This window comes from Callorhinus ursinus, unplaced genomic scaffold (assembly GCF_003265705.2).
Source record: "Callorhinus ursinus isolate GAN/ISIS: 27379988/994484 unplaced genomic scaffold, GSC_fseal_2.0 scaffold4, whole genome shotgun sequence".
NCBI classification, from domain to species: Eukaryota; Metazoa; Chordata; class Mammalia; order Carnivora; family Otariidae; genus Callorhinus; species Callorhinus ursinus.
The window spans coordinates 92490250-92511575 of NW_027397066.1; the positions used below are offsets into that span (position 1 = coordinate 92490250).

The 21326-nt window shown below is 41.4% G+C and overlaps 1 protein-coding gene across 10 annotated transcripts in view; it reads left to right on the forward strand.

Annotated features, from left to right (window-relative positions):
• The window catches only part of ALPK1 (alpha kinase 1), a 119674-nt gene extending 99107 nt beyond the window's left edge, over positions 1-20567 (forward strand). For 8 of the 10 annotated variants that reach the window (XM_025874060.2, XM_025874057.2, XM_025874063.2 and 5 more), the window contains 10 exons: positions 752-811; positions 2002-2088; positions 3212-3288; positions 4220-4315; positions 6574-6678; positions 7606-9724; positions 12468-12621; positions 17279-17441; positions 18641-18827; positions 20019-20567. In XM_025874060.2, the coding sequence (XP_025729845.1) occupies positions 752-811; positions 2002-2088; positions 3212-3288; positions 4220-4315; positions 6574-6678; positions 7606-9724; positions 12468-12621; positions 17279-17441; positions 18641-18827; positions 20019-20206 (3236 nt within the window). In that variant the 3' untranslated portion in view covers positions 20207-20567. The remainder of the gene's footprint in view (positions 1-751; positions 812-2001; positions 2089-3211; positions 3289-4219; positions 4316-6573; positions 6679-7605; positions 9725-12467; positions 12622-17278; positions 17442-18640; positions 18828-20018) is intronic. The other 2 variants (XM_025874062.2, XM_073892114.1) reach the window with 2 other exon arrangements.
• The last annotated feature ends 759 nt before the right edge of the window (positions 20568-21326 follow it).

Here is a 21326-nt window from a genome sequence, read left to right on the forward strand (position 1 = left end):
GGTTGCACCAACTTGCATTCCCACCAACAGTGTAGGAGGGTTCCCCTTTCTCCACATCCCCGCCAACATCTGTCGTTCCCTGACTTGTTAATTTTAGCCATTCTGACGGGTGTGAGGTGGTATCTCATTGAGGTTTTGATTTGGATTTCCCTGATGCCGAGTGATGTTGAGCACTTTTTCATGTGCCTGTTGGCCATTTGGATAAGAAGACATAAGGTTTTACAAGGGTTTGCCTTTACTTCTCAAGCCTTATTCTATATGAATGAATGTGTATGTGTATGTGTATGTGTGTATGTGTGTAAATCTAATTGCCATTTCAGACACTGTACAACTTCCCACCTTACCAATTCCTGGAAATGTCATCTTTTCTGTTCACTTTTGTGGATGATGTAGTTATTGATTTTAAATTTTATTTTTATTTTTTTAAAGATGTATTTATTTATTTGAAAGAGAGAGCGGGGGGAGGGGCAGAGGGAGAGGGAGAATCTCAAGCAGACTCCCTGCTGAACAGGGAGACTGACGTGGGGCTCAATCTCACGACCCTGAGATCATGACCTGAGCCGAAATCAAGAGTCCATCACTTAACCGACAGCCACCCAGGTGTCCCTGACTTTAAATTTTAAAATAGAATGTTTCCAAGAGAGGTTATGTTCCCTCTTATAATGTGTTAATCTTAAAGCATAAACTTATTAGTAGTACTGAAGGCAAATGTTCAGAACTAATTGTGTAGCATTTGGTTGCTTCTTTTCAGGGAAACTTTTAAAAGCAGAGTATATCCTGAGCAGTCTAATAAGCAACAACGGAGCAACAGGTAAGGTGCTTTCATATCTTCACAAAGACCTTCACCTGCAGTCCCTACTGGAGTTCTAGTTTAAAAGCAACTGAATGACCTAATAGTTACTGGACACTAGACGTCTCCAGATCTACCTGGAATTTGGGTAACAAATCATTTAAATCTTCAGATATCTTGTCTGAATTTCTGGGCATTAAAGTCAACAAGTTTCCCAGTAAGTTGAATACAACCTCCAGTAGACTTTTAGTCCCAGTGTGCTTGGATCCAAGGTTCCCAAGCTCCTTGAACCTTATTGACATTTCCAGTGGGGAGGCAGTTTGGAATACAGATATTGACCATACATCCCTCATTTGTGGCCACCATCACTAACCTATGGTATGCACACTTCCCATCTTCCACACACACACACACACACACACACACACACACACACACACACACTGGGATTAAAAGCTGGGGAGAAAACAGAGAAGGTGATGCGGCACAGAATCAAGAGGGTGTAATAATGAATTTGACTCTATTTTTGGTGTTTGCTGACAATTTTAAGGCCCCAGCCTTCTCCCACCCCCCATTGTCCCAGGCTGGGGGAGGGGGTTGTTTTTTGGTTTGTTTTAAACCTACTCATCAGTAAACCGAGTGTAGCTTGTGGGAGACTTTACCCCAGCCCCACACCCTAATCACAGTAAAAACCAAAGCCACTCACCACTCTTCACTCACGTCAGATGGACCGGCTTGGGTGCCTGCCTGCTCTCCTCAGAAAGGCTCCTTATGAGAGTACTAAATCTTTTCATGCCTTCTTGGTGTGCGTGTGCATTCATCAGTCTCAACTTCCAAACTAATTTTGGGTGGACTGGAAGGAGGAGCTGGTCTCCTCAGGAACCAGAGGGAAGTGGATCCCCGGCAGAGGTAACAGCAAGTGCAGATGCCATGCAGCAAGAGACAGCTCCCATGATAAGGAACGCAAACGAAGTCAGTGTGGCAGGACGTAGTCAGTTGAGAGAGGTGGAGACCAGACAGGAATTCATGTCTGTGAAGCCTTGTAGGTTACAGCAAGGAGGTGGAACCTTTCCCTAAATGTAGAGAAAAGATCATCTCTCTAATCTGGATCACATGTGCTCATGAAGGCATGAAATGGTTTCATTTCACCAGGCTATTTCCTTGATAATTCAAAGCTAAAGTCACTTTGCTTTTTTCCCCTTTTGTTGTAGGTACCTGGCTGTACAGAAATGAAAGCGACAAGGTCCTGGTGCAGTCAGTCTGCATACAGATCAGAGGGCAAATTCTGCAAAAGCTAGGTACGGTCATCAGACATTCAGCCTCTCAGGGCTCATTTACAAAGTCTGGCTGTGAGATTTTACCATGGAATTTTCTATTTGCGTCTGGTTACAATTGCTAATCCCCACTTCGCTGAGTTTCCTCATCGAAAAAAAAATGACATTTAAGATCCCAGGAGTGTTATGAACATTAATAGAACAAAATATTTTATGTTGAGCTTTGTTAAAGGAATACACAGTTGTATAGTTTGATGCTAACCTTAGGGTTCTCGGTATTATTTCTGGAGTCTGACTTTCAGTTCTACAGGACTCCATGTGCTAGAGTGACACCTTATTCTACACCACCCTGACACCTTACCCATTCATTCCTCAGAGGGCATTCCTGAGTTTGTCAAGCAAAACTTATAGAATGCTAGCTGTGCTTTAAAGTGCATGGCCCCGCCCAAGCTGTTTATAGCCCAGCAAGCCTGAGTGCTCTGCCAGCAGTACAGGAGAGGGCTTCTAGCACTGTCCCCACAGACAGGCCAACCTGAACATGGGGGTTGAGGGGGTTGGTCCCAAGGAGGGGTCCTGAGGAGGGAGGGAAACAGGGCAGAGCCTCTGCTGTAGGCTGGAGGGAGGAGGGAGGGAGATATGCTGGGGGGCAGGAAGGAGGCCCGGGGGGGGGGGGGGGGGGGGGGGGGGGGGCGTGGGCTTATTAGCCTATCCCCAAGCCCTTTCCTCACCTGAAGGCAGAAGACTTTAAAAAACAACAAAAAGGAAGAATAAAAAGGAGCTGCAGGTGCTCAAATAAATAAATAAATATGCAAACTAAAGTGTTTGAAAATTTTTAACATAGAATGGTAATTAGTATTCTTGTAAATAATGGAGTTGGTTTTATACACACACACACACACACACACACACACACACACACATATAATTCTTACTGTTTCTCTGTGAAAGGGAAGAATTAAACCAACTGGAAAAATAGGTTGCTGTTTTTCCAGCAGATTGTTATCTGCTGATTGCTGTCAATATAATTCAGCCCGAAATTTTCCTAACAGGAGCCAATGAATCTTCTTTCTGTATTAGTTCTCAAAGGTATTTTCTAACACAATACACAGATACTAGCAGTTTGTGCCGTCTCTCCCTCTTTTTCCAGGGATGTGGTATGAAGCAGCAGAGCTAATCTGGACCTCCATCATAGGATATCTGACACTTCCTCAGCCAGATAGAAAGGTGATGTATCTAGTGCTTTTTTTCTCCTTTCCTACATTTGTCTTAGGATGAGTATCTCAGTGTATCATTTATCAAGTTTATTAGTTCTATGTTTATCGATTCTGCATGGGCACAGGGCCAGAAACGTTTGGGAACTTCTTCTTGTGTCTTGCCCTGTCCCCACTCACAGCTGGACTCCTGGCATGTATTTGGTGTTTCTGCATTCATGTCTAAGTATCTATTTATATATATATTTCTATCTATTTACATATTTGTATCTATTTATGTATTTATTTCTCAATATACATTTACTTATATAATATAAACATTATATATTTATTTCCATTCATCTATCTATTTGATTATAGATTTAGCCTTTACCTGATTCCACAGCCAAGTTGAGATGGCCAAGTTGCTTAGATGTAAGATCATTTTCCTCCAACTAATTGTTTCTGGGGCATCTTTATCCAAGAAATCGAGAGGCAACATCTGCTTTCCTACTTGATGTTTTCATGCTCTGTGCCTCTGTGGGAATATTCTCCTTGTTCACTGGAACACTGGGTTATCTCATTTCCCTGAGCTGTATCAGCAGTCCCATTGCCTACAATCCGTTGATGACACAGACAGAATGGGACACAAGGACTCTTGCTGGAGCCAATTCTTTATGCCTAGCAGGATGGAGAAGTCAGTGTTGACAGTCCAGTAAAGCCCAACTAAGAAATAGCTGCATTTACATTAGGTCTGTGTCCTCAGGCTATGATGATCTTTCAAGCCCTGTGGTACCCAGTTTAGAAGTATTTCCACTGTCAAAATAACAATCACAGTAAGAATAAGAAGAGCAGCCGCAGAGATAGTTCATATGGAGGACTGATCTTTGCCTTTAGGCCTTGAGATGAGAGCGGTAATTGACCATGAATTCCTAATCTGTGTTCTGTTTGTTTGTTTCTTACAGGGTATTTCCACGTCACTAGGTATACTGGCAGACATCTTTGTTTCCATGAGCAAAAAAGATTACGAAAAGTTTAAAAACAATCCACAAATTAACTTGGTAATTATCACATGTCAAAACCATGGTGCAGGTGGCATCACCTCACAAAACCGCCAGCATTTTTGGTGATTGGTGCATCAATCCCATTCTCTCTCCAGGAGTCAGGGAGCACAAGTGTCTCCCCTCTTTGAGTCACGTGAACAATCCTGGGGACAATTCCTATGGTGTCCTATTTAGCTGTATTATCTTAGCACCTAGCACAGTACCAGACATACAAGGGTACTAAAAAAAATGACAAGTGAATGAATGAATATCATCGAGGCGATCAGTGCTTTGCATCCCACTGATTTCCTTTCAAATCATCAAAAATTCCGTTTCCACACTTGGGCTACCTCAGTGATAAGGTAAAGGGGTAACAATTTTAAAGATTTTATTTTGTTGGGGCGCCTGGGTGGCTCAGTCGTTAAGCGTCTGCCTTGGGCTCAGGTCATGATCCCAGGGTCGTGGGATTGAGCCCCGTACCACCTCCCTGCTCCGCGGGAGGCCTGCTTCTCCCTCTCCCACTCCCCCTGCTTGTGTTCCCTCTCTCGCTGTGTCTCTCTTTGTCAAATAAATGAATAAATAAATCTTAAAAAAAAAAAAGATTTCATTTTGTTAAGTAAGCTCTACACCCAATGTGGGGCTGGAAATTACAACCCTGAGATCAAGAGTTGCGTGCTCTACTGACCGAGCCAGCCAGGTGCCCCAAAGGGGTAACAATTTTAAAACTTTAATTACCTCTCTGTTCAAATCAGAGTATCAGTCACTTGTCTAAGTTCTCATTACTAATATTTATGCATTCCTTTACAACTCAATATATAGGAGCCACATAAAACCCTATGAGGTAGGTAGAGCAAAAGGTATTGTTCCCATTTAAGAGAAAAATAAACTGAGGTCCAGAGAAACTAAGTGAGCTCTATAGTTTGCACACCCAGTAAGAAAGAATACTAAGAGCAGAACCCAGATCTCTGACCAGTCTAGAGCATTAGCATAGACATCAAACTGCTCTCCTGCACTGCACTGGTATTGAAAGGCTTAATATTATCATGAAGATTGCCATTTTTATTAAATACTAAAGTGACAATGGTAACCGTATTTAATAGTAATTACTTAGCATAAGAACACATGCAGCTTGCTGCTGGCAATCTGAGTCTTAGCAAAATGTTGCTTTTGCTATCTGACCAACACACAAGAAAAGGGTTATAGCCCTTGTTCAGTGAAGTTGTCTTTGATGATTGTTTAAAACTATAAACTGCCAGGGTGCCTGGCTGAGCATGGGACTCTTGATCTCAGGGTCTGAGTTCAAGCCCCACATTGGGTGTAGAGCTTACTTAAAAAAAAAAAAAAAAAAAGATTAAATTTTTAAAAATTGCAAACTGAACTGCCTCCCCATCCTGAACCTCCTTGTGACCCCTTCCTGCTTTATTTTTCTCTGGAACACTTAGCACCATGTCAGATACTATGCATTCTACTCATTTTGTGTATTGACTGATCCCCTCCCATCAATAGGAAATAAGCTTATTGTAGGCTCACTGTCTGTTATCTCCTTCATGTCTAGAACAGTATTTCTAGGATGAATGAATGGGTCTTAATTGCTGTGAAATCATACATTTAAAGGCTCTTTGCCAAGAACAGTGCAGAAATCATCAGCTAATCTGGCTGCAAGTTCACAGAGTTTCTGTGAACAAAGACTTGCATGATCCTCCAGAGAAACTTGTGTCAATTATTTTGTATAGGCAGGCATTGTGAATTTTTGCACACATTAGGCCCTCTCTGGGGAGGGACGGGGTTTGTGACAGGATTGTGTATGGGTGCTGGGGGAAAGGACACTCAACACCCTAGGGTCTTTTGAGCCACTTAACTCTTTCTTTCTTTCTTTCTTTCTTTCTTTCTTTCTTTCTTTCTTTCTTTCTTTTTTTTAAGATTTTATTTATTTATTTGACACACAGAGAGAGATAGAGAGCACAAGCAGGGGGAGCAGCAGGCAGGCAGAGGGAGAGGAAGAAGCAGGCTCTCTGCTGAGCAGGGAGCCCGATATAGGGCTCGATCCCAGGACCCTGGGATCATGACCTGAGCCGAAGGCAGTCGCTTAACCAACTGAGCCACCCAGGCGCCCCCGAGCCACTTAACTCTTTCTTGGCACTGTTCTGAAATAGTTGTGATGAGGGGCAGAAGGTCCCTCAGAATCCTGAAAGAAAAGCAAAGGAATTTCATAGCCTGACTTTTGCTAATGGATAAATAATTGTCAATACAACACTTGGCCTCCTGTTTTTTCACAGGGTTTGCTGAAGGAGTTTGACCACCATTTGCTCTCAGCTGCGGAAGCCTGCAAACTGGCAACTGCCTTCAGCCCCTACACGCCCCTCTTTGTGCTCTCGGCTGTGGTAAGCAGGGGGCAGTGAGGGAAGTAACCAGTGAGAGGGAAAGGTCTAACCTAAAGTGGGCTTTGTGCACATCATTAGATAATTGTGATCAGGCCTTATGTATGGAAAGGTTTTATCAATCAGAGTAGTGACATCCTAGTGGAAGATAACTAATTCAGCCTGAGGGTATAATGTTGTCCGCCTCAGACCAGTGGTCCCCAAGCACATCAGAACTGCCCAAAGAGTCTTTGCAAAATGTACATTCTTGGTCCATGCTAGGTCCACTAAATGCAAATCTCTGGGATAGGTACCCAGAAATCTTTTATTTTGAAATACTGCCCAGGTGCACAGAGGGGTTTGCAAGCCACTACTCTATTGTTAAATAAATGATGTTTTTGACTTCTGTTAAATAAATGATGTTTTTGTATATAGCAGCCTTATTGGCACAGAGAAAATTTCTATGTCTGTGTCCCATGTATATAGACACTCTTTGCTAAAACTAACAACAGCAGTAACAACAACAACAAATTTATCATCTTTGATCAAAAAGTATCAGGCCTGGGGCCCCTGGCTGGTTTAGTCAGAGGAGCATGCAACTCTTGATCTCAGGGTCATGAGTTTGAACCCCACATTTGGTGTAGAGATTACTAAAAAAAATAAATAAACTTTAAAAAAAGTATCAGGCCTACAGCAAGATGGTAGTTAGAGCTAATTTCTTACCCCCTCATGCCAACCAGTCACATACATCCCAGTCCCCTCTCCTGATTCACCAAAAAGACTTTAGGTCCTTGACTCAATACTTGATTATGTCTTTTTCTTGGAATATCTGTGGCATGTGTTTATTTTCCTATAATACTTCTAACAAGTGTCCTCCAGGAATGAAATTTTTCCTGATTCACTTCCAGTTTCAAATTCAATGTCTGATTTTGTATTTGGTATTTTCCTCAGAATATCCGTGGCACATGCTTGTTGTCCTATAGTAGTTCTAGTGACTGTCCTCCAGAAATGAAAAATTCATATCTGTATGAAGCCAAAGAGGCCTTCGAAATTGGCCTCCTCACCAAGAGATATGATGAACCAGCTACTGGAAAACAAGAGCTTCATAGTCTTCTCAAAGCTGCTTTCGGCCTTACCACAGTGCACCAAAGACTCTATGGGGGGACTGAGATGGTCCGTGTAGCAAGTCAGCTCTGTAATGAAGCTATGGGAAAGCTGTACCTTTGCAGTGCTTCCTCTGGAAGTCAGGAGAGGGAGGCTCTCTCTCAGCAGATCTTGTCTATTATCACCCAGGTAAAGGATCATTTACAAATTCAAGGCTTCTCAAATTTAGATGACAAGTCTTATGTTCCAGAGAGTTTCAAGCGTGGGTTGGATAAACCCATCTTTCATGGGCAAGTGGATTTCCAAAAAATCCTTGAAGCCTATTCACAGCACCATACTTCAGTGTGTGAAGTATTTGAAAGCTCTTGTGGAAACAACAAAAATAAACAGAAAGATACAAAAACAGGAGTCTGTATCACTACTCTAAAAACAGAGACAAAAAACATAGATACTGTGTGTACTACTGAAGACAAATCACATTTTCAAAAAAGCGTGGTAATATCTTCCTCCCAAATGGCTAAGAATAGTCAGGAGAAACTCAGCAGGATAGACAGGAAAAACTGGACCCATTCTGATGCACTTCGAGTCTCCTTGGATCAAGATGTAGAGACTGAGGTTGAGTCACCAGACCACAGCCGCGGTGAAGAAGCTGTTTTGGACAAGTCTCTGAGTGACAGCCATTGCTCTAGTTCTTGGAGCAAGTTATCAGGGGTTAGTTCTTCTACAAGCTGGGAGGAAGTGAATTATATCGATGATAGGTCAACCAGAAAAGAGCCTTGCAAGGAAGAACATCTTGTGGATACTCAGTGTTCCACTGCCCTGTCTGAAGAGCTAGAGATCAATGAGGAAAGCAGAGCTGTACATCCACTGTCTTCAGAGCTTCATGGTCTCTCTCTCCAAGTATCCAAGGATGACAGTGTAGAGTTTTCTCAAAGTCGGCTACACAAACACATGCCCTTAACAACCTTCTGTCCTCAGAACACAACAGGCATGTTCTTGGCCTCTGGTGCAGGCCTGTTAGAAGGAGCTCCAGAAGGTGTGCAAAAGGTTAGAAACATGGGATCCAGAAACACTTCTGGTCATTCCAGCCCCTCATTCGGTTCTGCTTCTTTGCCACCTTCTGATTCTGGTTGGCCCGAGAACATAGCCACATATCCTTCAGTTCGAGAAGAAGAAACCTTTGAACTAAGTGAATTTCCAGAAATCAACTGTGATGCCAAAGACAGGCATGGGGAAGAAATCAAAAGAGGGACAGGCCTTACATTTAAAGATAGCTCCTCCTGGGTTGACCCAGAAGGAGAAACAGAGGAAAAAGAAGAGGGTATGCCCTTAGACTCTCACGTAGTCATGGCGTGTTCTCTGGGCAAAAGTTCTGTGATGGCATGTAGCTCTTTCACTCTTCATTGGCCTGTTCAAAATCCTGACTCAGGAAAGAGCAGCGGCTCAGTCAAAGAGCAGAACATTGACCCTGATGCCTCTACAGTGGATGAAGAGGGCCCACTGCTCGACAGCACTGATGTTCACCCCACAAATGGGTGTGGCTCTTCGAGCCTATGTTCCCTGGGGCAGCTGCATGGTTGGGGGGCTGAGACCCCTGACCCATCTGTAAGCAGTAATATTGCCTTCCGTGATCTTAGCAAGGACTGCACTACCACAGAAGAAGGAAACGAACCGGGAAACATGCTAAACTGCAGCCAGAACTCCAGCTCGTCCTCAGCGTGGTGGTTGAAATCACCTGCATTTTCCAACGGTTCTTCTGAGGGGGAAAACCCATGGTCCTTTCTGAATTCCAGTGGAAGTTCTTTTGTTTCATTGCCAGGAATGATAAGGCAAGAGATCCTAGAGGCTCGAACCCTGAACCCTGATGACTTTGAAAAACTCTTGGCAGGGGTGAGCCATGATTGGCTGTTACAGAGACTGGAGAATACAGGAGTTTTTAAGCCCAATCAACTCCACCAAGCACACAGTGAGTACAACCTTTTCAGTCGGTACAGCTTCAGGAAGCCTCTGTGTATGTTTGGGGTCCTCTAAACAGCTTGATATGCAGATCACTTAAAACTCATGAAAGACACAGACCCTGTTATGCTTTGTGAATATACAGAAAAATATGTACTTTGGGGGTTTCCCTCACTCTTGGTGTGGTGGACTCTAATGGTGGCAAAGACTAGAGGCTTACTCAGGCCACCGCGTGTATTGGGGGCTTGCTATGAAGATACACAAGGCATTAAGGCAGACAAGAATCTTACAGGACCAAAGAACAGTCATCATTCAGGGTTTAAAACAGCTCTGCGTGTCATATCCACTCAGCATCTGTCTTTTCCCTGAATTCTCATTACCAACCAGCTGATTTCTGTTTTTCCCCATTCAGATTCTTGGGGGCAGAGTTTGACCTAGTTAAACATCACTCTTCTGCTGGGCAGAGATTTTCACAGCTGCCCACAAGGTTTCTTTTCAGCCAATGGATTGAGCAAGTGCCCCCTACTATTACAGTCAGCAACTACTTCTTGCTTATGGAAGAGCCCAGGGTCACTTATTATAGCAGGGAGCCTGGGTTGGGGCCCACCTGGTAATCAGTGTGTCTATTACAGCTTAGAAGTGGTGGAGAGGCTGGGAAGAAGACAAAAGAAGGTTCTTCTCTTAGCCCAGAGGATCACATCATAACACCCTCCAAGATACTGAAGAATTATTTGAATGAAAAAAAAGAAACAAGCTTTGTGGTTTGTTAAGCACTGGATACTAAAGTAGTAGTTCTCAGGGCACCTGGGTGGCTCAGCTGGTTAAGTGCCCAACTCTTGATTTCAGCTCAGGTCATGATCTCAAGGTCCTAGGATCCAGCATCCTGTGGAGCACAGCATCAAGCTCTGCACTCAGCGGGAAGTCTGCTGGAGGATTTTCTCCCTGCCTCTCCCTCTGCCCCTCCCTCCACTCATGCATGCTCTCTCAAGTAAATAAATAAATCTATAAATAAATAAATAAATAAATAAATAAAGTAATAGTAGTTCTCAGTCTTGGCACTATATAAGAATCCCCTGGCAGGGAGGTGCTTTTTAAAATTTCCAGTGCCTCACCCCTGAGATTCCAATCTAATGTTTCTGGGGTTTGGATCCAAGCATCAGTATTTTTTAAGAGCTCTTCAGTGCATTTTTATAAAGACAATGTCAGTAACTTCTGCTTCAAAGTGTTCCAGTGTTTTGCCTGCTGCCTTGAAGTCAGACTAAGATACAGATCAGGTTGTCACAAAATGAAGCAAAACATTCTATAATAGGGTTTCCCTATTCACTATTCCCTTTTTAGGGATTCTGTAGGTTCAGAATCACATTTCGTAGAGTTAGGTAACTGCTTTATTGTTACACCTGTGTGCCAATTTGTGGGTGAAAAGCCACATGTACATAATCTCAAACCCATTAGGGGAACATTATTATCCCCAGTGTACAGATAAGAAAAACAGAGAAAGCCCAAAGTTGAGGAAACAAAGCAAGTTGTACATTTCCTCCATCTTTCTTCCCTCAGTTCATTGCCCTTCCTATGAATGTGTGCAAGCAGCTCACCTTCTGTTTCCATCCCCAGCTTCTCTGATTGAATGCCCCAACCCTGGCCACTGTCTTTCCCAGCCTCCAGTTATCTCCCGCCCCAGTCCCAGACCCATGAGTTTCTTACTTGAAGTATTTTCTCTCCTGAGTCTCCTATACTTTCACCCATTATCACAACCTAGATGCAGGAAGGCCCTTGTTCACTTCATTTTAACTTGGATCCCAAAATGTTGCATTTCTTCTGAGAGTTCATGTCTTTCCCCTCAAAGAAGTGCTTTCTTGCTAGCCCTGTTCTGCCTTTCCTTAGGGTGAAGACAGTTTTTGCTTTTCCTTCTTATCTTTTCCTTTTTCTATTGAGTAGAGTCTTTGTACGGTAGCTGTATTTTGTCAAGTAATTTCTGGACTTAACCAACTTAAACAAAACAAGAGAAAATTAAGGTGCACTTTAATAGGTAACTATGATTTCTGAAGTTGCCAGGAGTCTCTGAGGTAGAGTTATTTCGTTTATTTCTATCTATATGGTCTGGCACCAGTAGCAGGCTCCATTATCCGGACCCCCCAGATAATTAGAAGATACAAGCATATATCACTCTTCCAAGATGGTCTCTGGGGTTTTGCTGTTTATTTTATTTTTTTTTAAGATTTATTTATTAATTTATTTGACACAGAGAGAGACACACAGCTAGAGAGGGAACACAAGCAGGGGAGAGGGAGAGGGAGAAGCAGGCTTCCCAATGAGCAGGGAGCCCCACGTGGGGCTGGATCCCAGGACCCTGGGATCATGACCTGAGCTGAAGGCAGACACTTAACCGACTGAGCCACCCAGGCGCCCCAAGATGCAAGCATATATCACTCTTCCAAGATGGTTTCTGGTGTTTTGATGTTTAAAAAGCCTTTATTTTCCACCATTTTCATACAGAAACTCTGGCCTTATCTTAATCCCTGACCATCACAAGCAAAAGATTTTGTGAATCCTCATTACATTTGCAAAGCTTTACTTTATTGTACTTCACTAACTTTGTACTGGTAGTCATAGAAGAGGCTGAAATTTGAGAAAATGTCTAATGAGCTGAAGATTTCAGACAAGCTGGATTCGGATCTGTGTCACTTCGACTTTATTCATAAATTGTAACATACCTTTGAAAATAACATCCATTTTTATCTTCTCTTTTTTTCCAGATGCTCTTTTATTGAAATATTCTAAAAAATCAGAATTATGGACAGCCCAAGAAACTGTTGTATATTTGGGGGACTACCTGAATGTGAAGAAGAAAGGCAGACAAAGAAATGCTTTTTGGGTTCATCATCTTCACCAAGAAGAAACTCTGGGGAGGTATTTCTTTAAAACATCTATAGCACTAGTGTTAAATGGGCTAATTATGCCTTTCTGTTAATTAATCATTTATGAGATTTTGAAAGAGCTGGAAAAGTTAGCCACAATGTATATTTTCAGATTCCTACTCCTCCCTCCTCCTCATTAATTAACTAACAGTAGTTACCACAGACTGACCAACATTATGTCAGCCATTTTACATAGATGTACGTGATGTCAGACCTCTCAGGAAGGGGCGCCTGGGTAGCTCCGTCGTTAAGCGTCTGCCTTCGGCTCAGGTCATGATCCCGGGGTCCTGGGATAGAGCCCCTCATCGGGCTCCCTGCTCCGCGGGAAGCCTGCTTCTCCCTCTCCCGCTCCCCCCCTCCCCACACCACGTGTTCCCGCTCTCACTGTGTCTCTCTCGCTGTCAAATAAATAAATAAATAATCTTAAAAAAAAAAAAAAAAACTCTCAGAGAGACATTGTTATCCCCATTGTAAAGATAAGAAAAATGGAGTTTCTGACTCTATGGCAGGACAGAGAGCCTCAAACACTCCCACTATAAATGCTGGCAAGAAGTCTAATTCAACTCTGAAAACCACACTTATATGTAAATAAATGAGTCTGCAAAAAAAGGTAGGAAAATCCTTTGAGGCTAGGGATGAAGCATATCCAGAGATATGAGAGTATACTGAGCCCTTAAGACACCCCTGTTAGGTTTTGAGTAGGGTGGGGTAAGGTGGCAGCTAGTGACCAAAGTTACACATGTAAGGGACTATTTAGAGACCATCCAGTGGGTAGAGACCACCCACCCCCAGGCTCCTGGGTGGCTCAGTTTCTTAAGTGTACAACTCTTGATTTCGGTTCAGGTCTTGATCTCAGGGTCGTGAGATCAAGGCCCACGTCAGTCTCCCTGTTCATCAGGAAGTCTGCTTGAGATTCTCCCTCTCCCGCTACCCCTCCCCCTGCTCTTACTCTCTCTCAAATAAATAAATAAATCTTTAAAAAAAAAAAAAAAAAAACACCCCACTGAGGTAAACACCTGTTTGGCCTTAGTTCTGAATGACAACTTCAAGCAAAAACTCACCTGAAAAAATTAGTCACCACAGGTGATCCCCATTGGGTTTGAGACCTAATTTTACATCATCTATGTATTTAAAAAGACCTATAAGCCAAGAATTTTAAGGTGGACCCTGTTTTTTATCCAAATCCAAATAATGTAAGAAATAAATAGGAAGACAGGAAATGAGAGAGAGTGAGAAATTGGGTAATTATTAAACAGTGGAAGTATATTTCTTGAAAAGGTTGATGATGATGATGATGATAATAATAATAATAGAAACATGTAAATATATTTACCAAGTACATATATGTGCCAAGCCTTCTTTTAAGTAATTTATGTACTAATTTAATTAATCATCACAAAAATTTATGAGACAAATATTATTATCCTTATTTTACAGATGAGGGAAATGAGGCATAGAGATTTTAAGAAACTTGCCCCACATCACACATCCAAGTGATGAAGCCATGTGTTACGGGTTTAGTGAGTTTTTTAACAGCTCTATACCTCCAGCCTCAAATTCATCTGTTGAAGTCCTAACCCACAGTACTCAGACTGTGATCTTATTGAAATAGAGTCATTGCAGATTTAATTAGTTAAGATGAGGTCATACTGGAATAGGGTGGGCACCTCATCCACTATGACTGGTATTCTTATAAAAAAGAAATTTGGAGATAGACATGCACAAGGAGAATGCATGTAAAATTGTAGTTATGCTTCCACAAAGCAGGAACCACCAGAAGCTAGGAGAGAGGACTGAAAAACATCCTTCCCTAGTGGCTTCAGATTGAACATGTCCCTGCTGACATCTTGATCTTGGACTTTTAAGCTCCAGAACTGTGAGAGAGTCAGTTTCTGTTGTTTAAATCACTCAATTAATGGCACTTAGTTATAGTAGCCCTAAGAAACTAATACATCAGGGTGCATCATAGGAGGATCTGAGATGGGAAATAAAAGAGAGAATAAGAAATATGGAAGATGGAGTGAGAGGATCCAACCTATGTCTGATCAGAAAAAGATAACAAATCAAATAGAAAAGAATTACTATTTAAATAAATAATATCTGTGGGCGCCTGGGTGGCTCAGTTGGTTGAGCGACCGCCTTTGGCTCAGGTCATGATCCTGGAGTCCCTGGATCGAGTCCCGCATCGGGCTTCCTGCTCAGCGGGGAGTCTGCTTCTCCCTCTGACCTTCTTCCCTCTCATGCTCTCTCTCTACCATTCTCTCTCTCTCAATAAATAAATGAAAATCTTAAAAAAAAAAGAACTCTGAAAACCTCATTTTAAAAAAATAAAAAATAAGTAAATAATATCTGATAATTTCCCAGAATTGCCAAAACACATTAATCTTCAAATACAGGAATCATAGTGAATCCTAAGTAGGATAGAAAAGGAAGAAGGGGGGCACCCGGGTGGCTCAGTTGGTTAAGCGACTGCCTTCGGCTCAGGTCATGATCCTGAAGTCCTGGGATCGAGTCCCACATCGGGTTCCCTGCTCAGCGGGGAGTCTGCTTCTCCCTCTGACCCTCCTCCCTCTCATGCTCTCTGTCTCTCATTCTCTCTCTCTCAAATAAATAAATAAAATCTTAAAGAAAAGAAAAGGAAGAAGGGAAGAAACTAGAAATGAAGGAAGGAAGGAAGAAAAGAAGGCAGGCACTCATAAATCCACTTCTCGCTACATAGTAGTAAAACTTTAGAACACCAAAGATAAAGAAATAATCTTAAAAGCTGTCAAAAAAAAAGTTTACTGCTAGTAAATTCTTACTGACGAAAAATGATCCCAACAAAATGGCATAAGATGCCAGAAAGAATGGGCCTCTGTTCCCAGACTGATGATCCTGAACCTAGGGCTGAAGGTCCTCTGCCAGAATGTTTGGGAAATGCTCCAGCCCCAGGGTTTGCTCCAAGTTCCGAACTGATTCAGAGCTACTGCAGGTCCAGAGGTCTGTCCATGGCAGACCATGGTGTTCCAATGCTGGAACACCCGATGATGACAACCACTCCTCTGCTGGCTGTTTTCTGATGCCATAGAGGTTCCTCCTTGGCAGGCTTCACTGTCAGATTTCTTTCTTTTTTTTTTTTTTTTTGTAAGATTTTATTTATTTATTTTTGAGAGAGAGAGTGTGAGCAGGGAAAGGGGCAGAGGAAGAGGGAGAGAGAGAATCTCAAGCAGATTCTGCATTGAGTGCAGAACCCATCACCGGGCTCAATCTCACAACCCTGAGATGGTGACCTGAGCCGAAGCCAAGAGTTGGATGCCTCACCGGCTGAGCCACCCAGGCGCCCCTCAGATTTCCTTTCTGATCCCCGGGAGTCTGAATGGCCAAAACTGCAGCCAACTTGGATTTCATTATCCTATTGGACTCAGTAATTTCTGGAGAGTGTTTTCTCTAGTTGAGGTCTATAACTCTGACAGTTCTCTTTGATTTTTGGAGGTCACTCTGGACACATGCAAATTACTCATAAATTCACACCAACTTATAGCAAATATAAACTATAGTAAAGTGTGATAGTTACTGTTTTGCTCCTTTCAACACTTAATCATTTACTGCCTCATATCTTCTGTCTCCAACTATGCGTAAGGCCTTGAAATATACAAATCATATTTCACACTTTCTTCAAAACACTCAGGATTAGCACAGGGCTATGCACATAATAGGTGATGATGGAAACAAGTATTTGTACAGATGAAGTAATTACATAAGGAAGGGATAGAGGAAGGCCTCGGATTGATTAATTGACCTGTTTAAGGCCCCAGTGCAGGTAGTGAAAGATCTAGTTGCAGAGCCTGCACTTGCCAGTGTCCATCCTGGCTCCCTTGGCTCACCAAGGAAGTCTGGCCAACTGCTACATGAACTGGACATTTTCTCTATAATCAGCATCATCTTGAGTCAGTGTATCAGACAGTGTTCTTCAGAAAAACGGAACCAAGAAGATGTATATACATATAGACAGAGAGTTATTGTCAGGAATTGGCTTGCATGGTAACAGAGGCCAGAAAATCTGAAGATCTGCAGTTGGCTAGCTGGAGACCCAGGAGAGCTAATGATGTAGTTCCAGGCCAAAGGCCTGCAGGCTCCAGACCCAGGAAGAGCTGATGTTTCAGTTCAAGTCCAAAGGCAGGACAAGACCGATGTCCCAGCTCAAAGGCAGTTTGGCAGGAGGAATTCTCTCTAACTTGGGAGAAGGTCAGTCTTTTTGTTCTATTCTTTGTCCTTCAACTGATTAGATTTGGCCCATCCACGTGAGAGAGAGCAATCTGCTTTACTCAGTCTATTGATTTAAGTGTGAAATTCATCCCAAAACAACCTCACAAAAACACCCAGGATTATGGTTGATCAAATATCGGGGAACCCTATGGCCAAGTCAAGATGGCACATAACATTAGCCATCACAGTCAGCCAACATGAATTATGTTCTCTTGTTCAGGAGGCTCTTACAAAATTATCTGAGTCATGAGATAAGTCAGGGGGATCATTAATACTGACTGTCCAAGGTAGAGAAAAGAGTAACATCTTTCAAGCATTTTTGCATATCTCCTTTGGTCTCCACTCTTCCTCTGTGATAAGATCACTTTCGCGCTTCTTTTATGTGTTTTTTCCTCTGGTCGTAGATATGTTGGGAAAGAATATAAGGAGCAGAAGGGGCTCCAGCACCACTTCACTGATGTGGAACGTCAAATGACCGCACAGCACTACGTGACAGAGTTTAACAAGAGGCTTTATGAACAAAAGGTTCCAACACAGATCTTCTATATCCCATCCACAGTAGTACTGGTAAGATTAAAGAGAGCAAGGGTTTGCTTAAACAAGGCTGTAAGTATATACTAGGTTACATTTTGGGTAAAATCCAGTAAACTCAGTTACCAGACTATTTCATCTCCTTCATCTACTTAGAGAGATATGTAAGAACTATGACCTTTTCGACCCTGAATATATCATTTGGATCTTCCAGGTCACCCTGTTAATTCTGGTATCTGGTCGCACATGGTCAAGTTAGCATTTTTAATATCCTTTCTTTGGGTACTGTCTGTACGTTCAAAGAGAGAAGAAGGAACCCAAAGATGATATGTAGTACAAATTATCCCCTCAACCCGATGCATGAATTCCCTGTTTTACATCTGTTAGTCCCCGCCCCTGGCAACCAAGTAATTACCAAGTCATAGCTTAAACACATTTAGGAAGGAAAAATAATTATTTCCTTTCCACTTTCAAATAATTCTAGTTGTTAGGAAGTTCTTAGATCTGTCTTCCTCTGATTTCTACCTATGAATTGCAGCTCCACCTTCTGGGGCCATTGAGACCAATCTGTTTTCACTAAGATATCTCTAAATATATAAAGGCAACCACCCATCTCCATCCTCTATTTGGATTAAGAATATCCTGCCTTCGCAAATATGTTGGATTCTTAGCTCATTCATACCTAAAGGACTTTTTTTTTTTTACTTTGGCCAAAGACATTTTTGACGCATATTTTATTACTACCAATAATAGCTATCATCCATTTTTCACTTTCTTTATGTCAAACACTATGCCAGGCATTTAACTCATTAACTCTAACCTTTGAAACGACTCAGCAAAATAGATTATACACACAAATGCTTGAACTGATATTCCAGCCCAGCATTCCAGGGCATGATTTATCTACATGTCTTGATGAGCTAGCTCCCTAGGGTAGGTCACTTCATGGCCTCATTTTTATGTGAGCATTTTAATAAAAGAATAATAATAATTTTAAGTTCTACTATATGCCACATAAAATGTTAAGCGCTTTACATGCATTTTTCTCATTTAATTTTTTTAACAATGCTATAAGGTAGCTATTATTATAATATCTGCTTTACAAATGAGCAGACCAAAACCTCCAGAAGTAACAGAGCTCCTAAATGTCAAAGCCTAGGTTCAAAATGAGGTCTACCCGACCCCAAAGCCTGAGGCCTTCCTCACCATTATGGTCTCCCATTTCTATTTTTCAGATTTTGGAAGGCAAGACAATAAAGGGATGTATCAGTGTGGAGCCTTACATACTGGGAGAATTTGTAAAGTTATCAAATAACACGAAAGTGGTTAAAACAGAATACAAAGCCACAGAATACGGCTTGGCTTATGGCCATTTTTCCTACGAGTTTTCTAATCATAGAGATGTTGTAGTCGATTTACAAGGTATGTGAAATTGGGATTTATTTTTTTATTTTTAGTGTTATTCATATCTAAATGTGAGGTCTTGTAACTAGCTCTTCTAGTCATTATTTAATAGACTTTTCAGTGCCTAGACTACTATTTGTAATTAAATTAATTGATTTTACTTTATGTAGCAAATGATGTCTGAAAAAAATGTCTAAAGCTTCTACAGGGGTCTATAGTATCACATAATAAGTGAGAAGATCTGGCTCACATTCTGTTGGGCTTAATTCTAGAGCAAATCTACAATGGCTTTTTTTAATTTCACTTAAGTGTATTTGAATGATGTAGGTTTTTTAATATTGCATGCTTTAATATGTGAAAGTCTTTCCACTCTTTCTTTTCTTCAGCCCTTTACCTTTATTACAAGTGTGATATTAGGTTTCATAATGGGGTCATTAAGGAATGGAAAGTTGTATGTACTCAAATCTGACCTTTTAAAACTTTTCTGCATTTATATTTTAATTTTATTTCAGTTCATCTAATATTTTGTTTACCAGAATTATTAGCCAATACTCTTCACTTCATTTAAATGATACATGAGGTTTATTATAACTGTTTTTAGTAATGATTCTAAGACCATCCCCCAAGATTTTCTCTATCCCCCTTCCATAGCATTTATCATCACTCTTTATCATATTATATATTTTTACTTACTTATATTGCTTATTAATCTGTCCCACTTCACTAGAATGTTAGCTCAATGAGTATAGTGATTTTTTACTCACTTGTTCATTGCTAAATCCCAAGTACTCAAAATAGTGTCTTGTATAGTGTGTATGCTCAATAAATATTTGTTAAATGAACAGATAAATTAATGGGTTAAGCACCAAAGCGACTTATGAATCGTGAAAGAAATATTCAATATATTGTGATCTTAGTAATTAAAGTAAGTGCATTTTATTGCTCTCTAATTCCTTGAAAATTGGCAGTCTAGGTATGTCATATTTGACAAATTTAATTACCCAATGTTCAGTTTCCCTTCTTAAACCAATAATTGGAATATGCAACACCAAATCCCTTAACAGAAACTTATTAAACATAAACCTCAGTATAACCGAGTTTTTAAAATATCTCTTTAAGTTAATACGTTTTATTTTTCTGAAATACACTACTGACTATCCTCTATAAAATAGAGGATATAATTCTCAGACATGTTTATTTCTCTTTTAGGTTGGGTGACTGGTAATGGAAAAGGGCTCATCTATCTGACAGATCCCCAGATTCACTCTGTTGATCAGAATGATGTCACTACCAATTTTGGAAAGAAAGGAATTTTTTACTTTTTTAATCACCAGCATGTGGAATGTAATGAAATATGCCATCGTCTTTCTCTGACAAGACCTTCAGTTGAGAAATAATTCATAGGCTCTCTGGCGTGGTAATGGAATAGGTTTAGCGCTGCTTACCTGTGTGGGGTCCTGCTCTCCTTCCAGGCACACACAGTATGGCATAGCCCGGTTCCTTTGGGCTCAGGCAGGGCCATGGGACTAGTTCTAGCCAATAATTTGTGAGATGAATTGTTGAGTATCAATTTCAGGCCCATATTTAATTGCCAGTGCAAGATGCTGTGGAGCTCCTTTCCTCTGCCACAATTGGCAAGAATATGTCAGGAGATAGCTGCTTATCAGCATAAGTCCTGCAGAGAGGCCAGCCTGGAAAAGGCCCCCATGGACCCATCATGGACACAAAACAGATGAGAAATAAACTTTTGTGGCTTAAGCCGTTGAGATTTTAGAGTTTTTTGTCGCTCTCTATCAATGCTGACACTATGGGTGTTTTTCTTATTGACTTAGGAGTTCTCTGCATGTATTAAAGAATTTAGGACATTGTGATATGAGTTCCCGTTTTTTCCTGTTTGTCTTCTGACATTTGACTTTGTATGAAACCTTTTTTTTCCATGCAGAATTTACTTTATACAGTTGAATTCATTAATCTTTTATTTTACGGCTTCTAGTTTATATGTCATATGTAGATCCTCCCTACCATGGGTTTCTTTATTTTTAAAGTATGTTTCTAGTACATTTACATTTGTGAAAGGTATGAGGGAAGAATGGTGCATTTTAACAGGCATGACAGTCCACTCCTTGCACCACACAGATCTGCTTCTTCACACAGGTGTGGGGAGCAGCTCATCGATGATCTTGTTAAAAGAAACTTAGAGAAGGGATATTGGTGAGGTATTCCCTTACTGAAGTTAGTCTTTGGGGATTCAACTGGTTTCCACCCTTTCTCTCCTCCATTAGTCAGTCTAAATTTCCCTCATTCTTTTTTTTTTTTTAAAGATTTTATTTATTTATTTGAGAGAGAGAGATAATGAGAGATAGAAAGCACGAGAGGGAAGAGGGTCAGAGGGAGAAGCAGACTCCCTGCTGAGCAGGAAGCCCGATGCGGGACTCCATCCCGGGACTCCAGGATCATGACCTGAGCCGAAGGCAGTCGCTTAACCAACTGAGCCACCCAGGCGCCCTAAATTTCCCT